The sequence below is a fragment of the Rattus norvegicus genome, chromosome 1, assembly GCF_036323735.1.
Source record: "Rattus norvegicus strain BN/NHsdMcwi chromosome 1, GRCr8, whole genome shotgun sequence".
NCBI classification, from domain to species: domain Eukaryota; kingdom Metazoa; phylum Chordata; class Mammalia; order Rodentia; family Muridae; genus Rattus; species Rattus norvegicus.
The window spans coordinates 191,940,712-191,952,418 of NC_086019.1; the positions used below are offsets into that span (position 1 = coordinate 191,940,712).

Consider the following 11,707-nt stretch of genomic DNA (forward strand, 5'->3'; position numbering starts at 1 on the left):
TAGACCAGGTTGGCCTTAAACTCATAGAAACCTGCCTGCCTCTGCTTGCTAAGTGCGGGCATTAAAGGTGTGCCACCACTACTGCCTGACTCCTCTCAAGTTTTTATGTCAGGAATCTAGGAAGAGAATTTGTACTGGTGCTGGCCCAGGCTGTGACAGTCAGATAATGACGACAGATGACCTGGTTTGAAGGCTGAAGCAGCAGAGAGAGCCTAAGATTGATCTCTCTCTCTCTCTCTCTCTCTCTCTCTCTCTCTCTCTCTCTCTCTGTGTGTGTGTGTGTGTGTGTGTGTGTGTGTGTGTGTGTGTGTGTATTCATCTATCCATGTCTTCTGTCTATATAGATAGTTTGGGTGTTAGCACTTCTCTGTTCCTCTGCTTTGTGTTTTTTGAGACAGGGTTTCTCTGTATAGCCTTGGCCATTTTGGAACTCTCTGCAGATGAGGTTGGCCTCAAACCTGGAAATCCACCTCTGCCGCCCACATACTGGGATTAAAAGGGGTGCACTACCGCCCGGCTTGATTTTCATTTTTAATCAGTTCCAAGTTATCATTTTCCACCTAGATTACAGCAGTCGCTTTCTAACTTGTCCTTCAGAAATAGTTGTCCCCACTTCAATATCTGTACTCCACACAGCAATGAGAGTGATCATTTAAAAAAGAAAGGTGAAGGGGTTGGGGATTTAGCTCAGTGGTAGAGTGCTTGCCTAGCAGGCTCAAGGCCCTGGGTTCAGTCCTCAGCTGGGGGCGGGGGGGAGAAAGAAAGAAAGAAAGAAAGAAAGAAAGAAAGAAAGAAAGAAAGAAAGAGGGGTTGGGGATTTGGCTCAGTGGTAGAGCGCTTGCCTAGGAAGTGCAAGGTCCTGGGTTCGGTCCCCAGTCCCGGAAAAAAAAAAAGAAAAAAAAAAAAAAAAAAAAAAGAAATGTGTGCAGACTGGAGCTTTGGCAGTCCCTTTGGCAGCATGCGAGATGCCCTCGCTTCCTCCCTAGGACTGTAAAAGCAAACATGGTTTGTCCCTCTCTGCTATTGCATGCTGTTTCAATGGCTCCTAGAAAAAAAATCAACACTCCTTTACCTAACACATGTCTGTTAGGGGGAGGAGCAGCAGTGCAGGGCTGTAATGCCAGCTACTCTGGAAGCAGAAGTGAGAAAAGAAGTTTAAGGTCAGCCTCAGCTACATAGCAAATTTGAAGTCAGCCTGGGCGATTTAGTAAGATTCTGCTTCCAGTTAAACTGGAAAAAGACTGGGAGTGTATCTCAGTGGTAGAGGTCAGGGTAAGGCTCTGGGTTCAATCCCGAGAACCACAAAGAAACAAAGACAATAAAAACATTTAAAAGGGGGAGGTAGGGCTGGAGAGATGGCTCAGCGGTTAAGAGCACTGGCTGCTCTTCCAGAGGTCCTGAGTTCAAATCCCAGCAACCACATGGTAGCTCACAACTATGTGTAATGGGATCTGGTGCCCTCTTCTGGCCTGGGTATACATATAGATAGAGCACATTACTCATTTATATTAAATAAGTAAATCTTGTTTTAAAAAGGAGGATTTGGGGGATATAGCTATTCTAGAGTGCTTATATAGCAAGCAGAAAACTCTAGATTTCAAGTGTGTGTGTGTGTGTGTGTGTGTGTGTGTGTGTGTGTGTGCTGAGAGAGAGAGAGAAACAGAGACAGGCAGAAACAAAAGGACAGAGACAGAGACAGAGACACCCAGAGAGAAGGACTGGATTGTTAGATTAGGGGTATGCAATAAAACAAGGTGCACACACATATTTTTGTTCTTTTGCTCTTACATTATGTGCATGGGTGTTTGTTTGTATGCACGTCTGTGTACCATATATATACAATGTCCTCAGAGGCCAAAAACAGGTGTCATATATCCTAGAGAGCCATCTCTCCAACCAAGCAAACAAATATTCAAATGCTATATTCTTGTACTGTTGAAAGTAGGGAATGCGGCTGGAGAGATGGCTCAGCGGTTAAGAGCACTGACTGCTCTTCCAGAGGTCCTGAGTTCAAATCCCAGTAACCACATGGTGGCTCACAACCATCTGTAATGAGATCTGATGCCCTCTTCTGGTGTGTCTGAAGACAGCTACAGTGTACTTACATGTGATAAATAAATAAATAAATAAATAAATCTTTAAAAAAAGAAAGTAGGGAATGGACTATTAATATAATAAAGTTAGGGGCTGGAGGTGGAGATCAATGGTAGAATTCTTGCCTAGTATGAGGGCCTGGGTTTCTTCCCTATACTTCCCAGATGTGCACGCGTGTGCTATCTACCTACCTACCTATTTATCTACCTACCTATCTATCTATCTACCTCCCTCCACAGTTTATGTTATTGGTAGAACAGAACGGTACAGACAAATAATGGATGATAATGGTATAGGCAAGAAAAAAAGCAGAATTTGGTGGGTGGACGAGACTGCAGTTTTTTGTTTTTTTTTTTTTTCCCTGGAGCTGGGGACCGAACCCAGGGCCTTGTGCTTGCTAGGCAAGCGCTCTACCACTGAGCTAAATCCCCAACCCCGAGACTGCAGTTTTAACTAGGTGGACAGTGTGGGCTTCATCCAGGAGTTGAGGAAAAATATTATGTGGTTATCTAGGGTAAAAGAGAGAACAGTCAGTGAGAGGCCCTTGGTGGAATGAGCCCTGTGTTTTCTGTGAACCACCAAGAGGCTTCCAATGAGTGGAACAGAACGAATGCAAAGATGTGAGGACAAAGAGAGGGAGAGAGAGAAATCCTTGAATCTTTGTGTGTCCCAGTTCTTACATCTGCTATAGGAAGATGATAACAATACCCACCTTAGAGAATAGTTACAGAGATTTAAAAAAAACAACCCCCCCAAAAAAAAACAATACATATAAAGCGCCTGGAAGAGTGACTAACAACTGCTAAGCTACCTACACACCAGCAGCTTTGCGCACAGGAGCTAAGTGCGCATGTGTGCCCAATCTAGGTAACCCGCAGCTGCAGCCAATTCAGACACTAGACATTTGTCCAGAGCCAGGTTAAATGGGGTGAAGTGGTTGCCAGACACCTCCGCCTACTGGCTGCCGCAGTCGCCGCCAGGGGTGGCTCCTGTCCATGCTGCAGCCACGTGAGCAGCAAGTCCAGGAACCCAGAAGGAACTCGGAGTCCTTTGCTAGTAATGAAGGCTGTCTCCTCCTCTGTTCCATTTTCCACGTGCTAAAGTTATGCCTGCTAGACAAACCTGAAAGGACTCCTGGCTTTACACAAGGCTGTGGCCAGGAAATTGTTAAAAAAAAAAAAAAAAGGGAGGGGAGGGAGTGTGGTAGGGAGTAAGATTGGAGTTGGGGAGGAATCAAGCAGGAGATGGAGAGTCTGGAAGTCTGGGAAGATGTCTGTGCAGGTCTTCCCCACTCCCTCAGCCAGGTGAGGAATTCCACCCCCAAGACAGGACATTTTCAAAGGAAATATTTAACACTTTATTTTTAAATATTAAGAAATCACTACGCGGGGGTTGGAGACATAATTCGGCGGTTAAGAGCACTGACTGCTCCTCCAGAGGTCCTGAGTTCAACTCCCAGCAACCACCTGGTGGTTCACAACCATCTGTAATGGGATCTGATGCCCCCTCCTGGTGTGTCTGAAGAGAGTGTCAGTGTACTCACATAAAATAAATAAATCTTTAAAAAAAGATTAAGGGGCTGGGGATTTAGCTCAGTGGTAGAGCGCTTACCTAGGAAGTGCAAGGCCCTGGGTTCGGTCCCCAGCTCCGAAAAAAAGAACCAAAAAAATAAAAAAATAAAAAATAAAAAAAGATTAAAAAAAGAAAATAAACCACTACACACACTGAAAAATCTCCTCTGATCGATCATCTTTCTGTTTAATCGTCTTCTCCGTTCTTTTTGCTATCTGGTTTATCTTCCCAATCACTACAGCAGAGGTGTCTAAGGCGAAGAGGATAATTAAAACCTATAGTGAGGGGTTGGGGATTTAGCTCAGTGGTAGAGCGCTTGCCTAGCAAGTGCAAGGCCCTGGGTTCGGTCCCCGGCTCCGAAAAAAAGAAAAGAAAAAAACAAAAAAACCAAAAAAAACCTATAGTGAACTCACATGTGGTGGCACTTGCCAATAAACTGAGACTGAAGTAGATTGCTAGGATGAGGCAGGAGAGTTCTAGGGTTGGTCTGTTTACAATAGTGAAACGCTTTTATTTGAAATTGGTCTCAAAACACCAATCCAAACCAAACCAAACCAAAATGGTGGCTCCTAACTCCGCAGCACAAATAACTGACTACATTCAGGAGCTGGTGGCCACTCCTTGAATGCCCTCCCTGCCGCATTCCATACTGCTCTGGCCGTGCTGGCAGAGCATCCGGGGTGTTCTGCATTCTTGTCAGGTCTCGATTCACTCTTCCTGCACCGGTACACACTCCGCCCCTGGATCTCCCACAACCTTCTGTAAGGACCCTAGCACAGCAAGCAGACCCAAACCGTCTTCTTCCTCAGAGTAGATGCAGATTTATTTGAAACACTCCCCACCTCCACCCGGGGCACAGGAAAGTCACCTAGTCATATTAAGTTGCAGGCAGGTAGAAATAGTAACTCTCCTGTCAATTCCACACGCAACACTGTTCTAGACAGTTTACATAGATAAATTTGCATAATCTACAGAATTCGAAGATAAATACTTTTTTATTTTGCCAATAGCTAATTACAGCATTGAGAAATTGGCTGACTTCCCTTGGGTGTTAAGGGAGCTGAGCTAGAGTTTGAAACCAGGCAGACCTTGAATGGGCTAGAAGCTTGAAATGATTGGACCTTAAGAAGAAGGCTGGGGCCTAGCAAGCGCAAGAAGAAGGCTGGGTCTATTTTGTACACATTTGAGGATTTTTGGTGCACTTTAGCATTTTTCTCACAGGGACCTTATTTTGTACAGTGGAAGACAGAGTCGATATAGACTACTGATAACTTCGGGGCGGGGTGGTAGGGGTGCTGGCAGAGTCAAACTACTCATCTGAAGGGGTAGGGGATACCCTAAAGGACAGGAACGTACTCGAGTTGTGGTCAAACTACAACTCCCAGGAGGCACTGGGCACACACAGCCCGCGCGATGTTACAGCGGGGGAGGGCGAAGGCGGGCTCGGCCAGCCGGGCGGGTCGACTGCTCCCGCGGTTCCGCTCGGACCCCGGCCCAGCGTCTGGCCTCGCGGTAAGTGGACTAACTCGTAGTAACTCACACAGACCCCCTCCGGTGGACACTCGACAGCACAGGTCTTCAGCCTCCACCTCTGATGGCAGTGCGCATGGGCCGGGGCTGGCACCTACCATATGGGGGGGACCCTGGCCAGACTAAGTGACCCAGCAGAGGGGGAGCTCCGGTGGGGAACTCTGGGACCGCAGTTCGCTGCACGAACCCAGTTCTCCCGTTCGCTATTCTTGTAGCGGGGACGCAGGCCAGTCTTCAAAGGCTCAGGTCCCCTAACGCCAATTAGGAGTCAGATCCAGCCCCTGAAAAGGGGTGTTCAGAACCTGAGGAGGCTGGGGAGAGGTTTTATGGGTAGAATGAACTGGAGATTACTCCACCCGTTTCCTCGAGTGTGCACACAAGCCTTTAGGTTGTTCTACATAGAAGAGTAGAACACCTGGAGTGTGTTGTCCAGCCTCGGCCTGATTGTATCTCGGGAGATGGTGTTTGTAAGGGCTGGACAAGGTCTATTGGTGTACACTTGGAGAAATAGTGCAAGCCATTTGGATTTGGATCCTTAAAATCTCCTTCCACTACTCCAATAGATGGAAGCTGCTGTGGCGGCGCCGAGCATGTCAGCATCCTCGAGGGAGCCACATCCCTGAAATCCGGAGAAAACCCTGTCCACTCACTCTCTCTCTACTCCTGCTTTGGGGTCACCGTTGCCTGTCGAGCCCTTAGTCCCATAGTATCACCCTAGTTCAACAAAGAAGCGGGACAATGATACTGACTTCAGTGCTGGGCAGCGGCCCTCGGAGCGGGTCTTCACTTTGGCCCCTCTTGGGGTCCTCACTGTCACTCCGGGTTCGCTCAACATCAGCCACCGATACACACCATGTAGAGCTGGCCAGGGAACGCTCCAAGACTGTTACCTCCTTTTACAACCAGTCAGCTATTGACGTGGTAGCAGAGAAGGTATGCTGTTTGGGCGACTTGTAAGAAGTCTTATGGGAAAGGGCTGAGCTAATGTGGTGTGGCCGGGTCTTGAATATCTGGTCCACAAAGTGCATCTTCCCTTTTAGCCCTCAGTCCGCCTCACTCCCACCATGATGCTCTATTCTGGTCGCTCACAGGATGGCAGCCACCTTCTGGTAAGGCTCTCTCTTTCCTTCTCTGCTCCATGGATTCTAGCCAGCTGCTTAGGTCCTTCCCTCTTTTTTCTTACAGAAAAGTGGTCGCTACTTGCAGCAAGAGTTACCGGTGAGGATCGCTCACCGCATCAAGGGCTTCCGTAGTCTTCCTTTCATCATTGGTTGCAACCCTACCATACTGCATGTGGTAAGGCCGAGGGGACCTTCAGTCAGTGTGTACACTGTACACTGTACATGAGGCAAATGGGGGAGGGAGCCCAGGTCTGCTGAAAGGTGTGAGGTCTGGATGGCACTAAGCCTCAGAACATCAGAGGCCAGTACGGGCTGGGACCTTATTAATTGAGTTGGTTATTGTTTCTATGGGTACTGTTTTCTAATGAAGTGTTTGTGGCAGCCCTGTGAATTCCCATACTTTACTCCATACAGCACGAGCTATACATCCGGGCCTTCCAGAAGTTGACAGACTTCCCTCCGGTGAGGCCGGGCTGAGTAAGGTAAGGGGCCAAGGTCAGGGTTGGACCGCCTGTGCTCATAACTCTGTGACCTGCAGATCAAGGACCAGGCAGACGAAGCCCAGTATTGCCAGCTGGTGCGACAGCTGCTAGATGACCACAAGGATGTGGTAACCCTGTTAGCTGAGGGTCTGCGTGAGAGCCGGAAACACATAGAGGTCAGAGGCAACAGAGAATGGGCCTGGCGGAGGAGGAGGGTTGGGAAGGGGCACAGGTTTCTGAGGCTCACCCTTTATAGGATGAAAAGCTGGTCCGCTACTTCCTGGATAAAACACTAACGTCCAGACTTGGGATCCGAATGCTGGCTACTCACCACTTGGCGCTACATGAAGACAAGGTGGAGCTGAGACCCGAGAATGTTAAATGGGGAAAGGCGCCTGAGTCACGGGCCCCCTTGGGGCTGGGGCTGGGCTCTGGGACTAGGGTTTGGCAGCTGAAGTTGGGTGGAAGTGTTGCTAGTTCTGACCTTCTCTTTCCTGCCAGCCTGATTTTGTTGGCATCATCTGCACTCGTCTGTCACCCAAGAAGATTATTGAGAAGTGGGTGGATTTTGCCAGGTGAGACTAGAATGGTGGGGGGTAGATGGCTCGGGCAGTGAAGGCTTCTGTCTGAGTCCTTGCATGGTCTGGGGCAAGGTTTCGTCTTTGTTTTGATTTTCTTTTAAAATTAAATTATTTTTATGTGTGTGGGTATTTTGCCTGCATGTGTGTCTGTGTGCTGTGTGTGCAGAGGCATTGAGGAAAGAAGAGGGTGTCAACAATCACCATGTGGGTGCTGGGAAACAAACCCAGGTCCTCTACAAGAGCAAGTGCTCCTCACTGCTGAGCCATCTCTCCAGCCAGTTTTGCTGTGTTTTCTTTTTTCTTTTTTTTTTTTTTTTTTCCGGAGCTGAGGACCAAACCCAGGGCCTAGGCAAGCGCTCTACCACTGAGCTAAATCCCCAACCCCTTAAGGCAAGATTTAACTCTATAGGCAAGGCTGTTCTGGGACTTGGAAGTCTCCTTAGTCTTCTTAGTGCTGGGATTACAGATTTACTTGTTTTCTGTGCACACGAGAGTTTGTCTGCATGTGTGTATGTGTACATGTTTGCGCTTGGTGCCACAGAAGTGCCCCTAGAACTGGAGTTAGAGGCAGTTGTGAGCTGCCCAGCATGGAAGCTGAGGTCTGAATTTGAGTCCCTTACAAGAACAAGTACTCTTAACAACCATGAACCTTCTCTCCAGCCCCACTAGGGACATTTTTTTCTAAAGAATTATTTTATATATGTGAGTACACTGTTGCTGTCTTCAGACACACCAGGATGTGTCATCCCATTACAGATGGTTGTGAGCCACTATGTGGATATTGGGAACTGAACTCAGGACCTCTGGGAGAGCAGTCTGTGGGTTTTTTTTTTTTTTTTTTTCAGTCTGTGTTTTTAAACACTGATCCAGCCCTCCACTATTGACATCTTAAACTAGTGGAGGGCTTTTTTGTATTTTAGGCTGTTTAGTACAACCCCTGGCTTCTATTCATTTGACACCAGAAATGCTCTCCAGTGCGAAGAGCAAAAGTATATCCACGTGTTGCCCAGTGCTCCCTGGGAAGAGGAGTTGTCTCAAGTTGAGAACTGTAACTCTAGGAACACCTACCAAGCCCTTCTATCCACAGACGCCTGTGCGAGCACAAGTATGGCAATGCCCCTAGAGTCCGCATCAATGGGCACGTGGCTGCCCGTTTCCCCTTCATTCCTATGCCGCTGGACTATATCCTGCCTGAGCTGCTCAAGAACGCCATGAGAGCCACAATGGAGAGTCACCTAGACACGCCCTACAATGTTCCTGATGTGGTCATCACCATCGCCAATAACGATGTGGATCTCATCATCAGGTTTGCTCAAACAGAACAGGGCTGGCTTGGATGAAGACTCTGGGCACTATTTCTAACTTGCTGTAGGACCTCGAGCCAGAACCTGCCCTGACCTGGGACTTGGATCTGGTCAGAAAGGATATTTGACTCTAAGATTGCCAGGAGCTGTGCATTATGGGTTTGGGGCCAGCTGAGGGACCTGCAGTTGGGAGGTGGTGTTTGCTGAGAGTAAAAGTAAATGTCAAGTTGTATGGGAATAGGAGCAGTCTGTGGCCCGGCAGAGGCTGAGTGTAGAAGATGATAAATAAAGCCACCTTTAGATAGAATTGGAGCAGACTCAGCACTGTCTGCTTAGGGGGCTGGTGAGACCTATTAGACCTGACCAAGTCTGTGTTCTCAACATCCTGCCAGGATCTCAGACCGGGGTGGAGGAATCGCTCATAAGGACCTGGATCGGGTCATGGACTACCACTTCACCACAGCTGAGGCCAGCACCCAGGACCCCCGAATCAGCCCCCTCTTCGGCCACCTGGATATGCACAGTGGTGGCCAATCAGGACCTATGCATGGGTAAGATCCCACCTGCCCAATATGGGGGGAGGGGTAGACCAGGACACTCAAGCCTGACGCCCTATCCTGTCCACTGCTCCCAGCTTTGGCTTCGGGTTGCCCACGTCCAGGGCCTATGCGGAGTATCTCGGTGGCTCCCTGCAGCTGCAGTCCCTGCAGGGCATTGGCACAGATGTCTACCTACGGCTCCGCCACATTGATGGCCGGGAGGAAAGCTTCAGAATCTGATGGTGGATTTTGGCCAGCTAGCCTGCCACACTCCTCGTAGGACCTACTGGGCCTGGCAGGGGGCCGCTGTGCTCCATACACTGCTGCTTCGTGGAGCTTAGGGCCTCAGACAGGTGGACTTAGATGGAGCTGGGCACCACTCCTCCTCAACAGGGCTCATTGCTTTCTGCCTCCTGGTCTCGGAGGGGAGGAAGCAGGAGCCTCTGAGGCCTCCAATACCAGCTGTGCTGTGCTTACTCTTGAGGAGTACTTATTTGACCTGCTGTTATTAAAGTTTGCATTTTGAATGCCCTCTTGGGCCTCAAATGTCGGGAGGGCAGGTGAGCTTTTGTTTCTGCCCCCCTTTGGGTTCCCTAGACCTTGGGAGTTAGCCAGGTCACATCCAGTCTCTGGCTGTCTTGGCACTGTAGCAGAAGTGATTCCAAGGCTCTCGCCTATTTGACTTGGCAAGAGTGGGAGTGACTTCGGTGACTTCTGCTCATTGAAAAAATCTTTCTGGGCCCCAGACGATATTAGAGGCCTCCAAAGACTTAGCTTCTGGCCCGACTCTCCCCTTCCTGGCAATCATGGGTTTTAGAGGTAAAGGTCACTATGGGGCAGGCTTTAAGCCACCTGATTCCTGAGCTTGGATGAGGTTAAAAATACTGCCTGCCCTCTGTGGCTGCAAAAAGAAATGCTTGAGGTTATGCAGGGACCTAAGTATCTCAGACAGATAATGGAAAAGTTTTCTTAGGGAGGATCAGGGACTTGGGCAGAAAGCACTGGAGCAGAACTGTGGAACAGAACTTGAGATGAACTTTCAACTGAGAATAACCCTCCCTGCTGTTTAGGACCTAAGGGCTTGCTTGGTGGGATTGGATAGAGGAATCAGATCTTTCTCTTTGCTTTTATTATTATTTTTTTGTTTATGTACTTTTTGAGTTGGGGTCTTGTGCAGCCCAGGCCTGCTTTACACTATCAAGTCAAGGATGACCTTGAAATTCTGACCTTCATCTTGTCCACGAGAGTGCTGGAATTGGTCATCCAGTGCCATGCCTGTTTCATACTGTGCTGAGGGTAGACCCAGACCTTGCATGCTACACAAGCACTCTTCAAGTGAGCTACAGCCCAGCCTTTTCTTGAGATGCTTTCTCTCTATAGCCTTAGCTGGCTTGAAACGACTTCTAGACCAGGCTTGCCTTGAACTTGCTGTGCTCCCTCTGCCTCCGCCTCCTGAGTGCCGAGACAGACCTGTCCTTGATTTCATGTCTCATCCCTGTCACTTCTCTTCTTGAGGCAGGTGTGGTCAATACCATCTCCTGCCTCTCCTGGATAGAGCTGTGCGATTGAGGAAAACAGGAAATTGTATCTGGGGGCCAAATGGAAGGGGGTGGGAAACTACAATGCCTTAAGACACTGAAAATCCTGCCTTCTGCCAGAGCTGTGGGGAGCAGCCACAGTGCAGTGCTTGGAGCATGGGCTTCTTCCTGGAAGCTGATCCTGGGAAGGACTTGTGTCCAAATAATTTGTTAAACTGGGCCTGGGACTTGGGGTACTGTAATGCTCTCAGTTTGTGTGTGTGTGTGTGTGTGTGTGTGTGTGTGTGTGTGTGTGTGTGTGTGTGTGTGTACGTGTACGTGTACACATGTACACATATGAACATGTACTTTCAAAAGGGAGTAGGAGCTGCAGGAAAGGAAAGGAAAGGTCATAGAAGTGGCTGTAATAAGAAGTCCAGACCAGAGCTGGTATAGTATCCCTCAGGTACACATAAGAGAATCAAACTCCATGATAACCAATTCTCTCACTTGACATTCCTTGTTCTGGGATGTGGGGATGGGAGAGTATTTACATTCCTACACTGAAAACTTTAGCCTTTCCAGGTAGAATCAAATTAATACACACTTGTCCTAGTACTAGGGGTGCTTACACAGGACTATCATGAGCTCAAGGCCAACCTAGCCTGCTTGGCAGAACCCTGTCTGAAAAGGCAGTTGTCAAGGAAGAGCCGTATGCTCTAGTTTTTGAAGGTACACACAGGTGATCAATACCGAGAAACAACACAGATAGAGCATCAGAAACAACAAAAAAGATCGGGGCCAGGTGAGATGGCTTAGCAAGTAAAAGCACTTGCCACTAAGTTGTGCCCTTAAGAGTTTATCGCAGGTGGGGTTGGGGATTTAGCTCACTGGTAGAGCGCTTGCTAGGCCCTGGGTTCCGTCCCCAGCTCCGAGAGAGGGAAAAAAAAAAAAAAAAAAAAAAAAA

General features: G+C 48.5%; 1 protein-coding gene across 2 annotated transcripts; it reads left to right on the forward strand.

The window, feature by feature from the left end:
- Positions 1–5,097: 5,097 nt before the first annotated feature.
- On the forward strand, positions 5,098–9,769 carry Bckdk (branched chain ketoacid dehydrogenase kinase). 2 transcript variants are annotated; one of them, NM_019244.2, is made up of 11 exons: positions 5,098–5,178; positions 5,760–6,129; positions 6,237–6,305; positions 6,382–6,492; positions 6,732–6,779; positions 6,856–6,975; positions 7,056–7,154; positions 7,301–7,374; positions 8,468–8,686; positions 9,077–9,235; positions 9,319–9,769. In NM_019244.2, exons 2-11 carry the CDS (start codon positions 5,935–5,937, stop codon positions 9,461–9,463), a joined length of 1,239 nt encoding a protein of 412 aa, NP_062117.2. In that variant the 5' UTR covers positions 5,098–5,178; positions 5,760–5,934; the 3' UTR covers positions 9,464–9,769. The 2 variants fall into 2 exon arrangements, with proteins under 2 accessions (NP_062117.2, XP_063143730.1); XM_063287660.1 differs by having other exon boundaries at positions 5,175–5,240.
- The last annotated feature ends 1,938 nt before the right edge of the window (positions 9,770–11,707 follow it).

Excerpts from the sequence above, each read along its gene's own strand:
- Bckdk (NM_019244.2), top strand. The coding sequence starts at position 5,935 with ATGATACTGACTTCAGTGCTGGGCAGCGGCCCTCGGAGCGGGTCTTCA. Across the intron at positions 7,375-8,467 it reads AAGTGGGTGGATTTTGCCAG|ACGCCTGTGCGAGCACAAGT; the intron begins GTGAGACTAGAA and ends TTCTATCCACAG. Across the intron at positions 8,687-9,076 it reads GATGTGGATCTCATCATCAG|GATCTCAGACCGGGGTGGAG; the intron begins GTTTGCTCAAAC and ends ACATCCTGCCAG.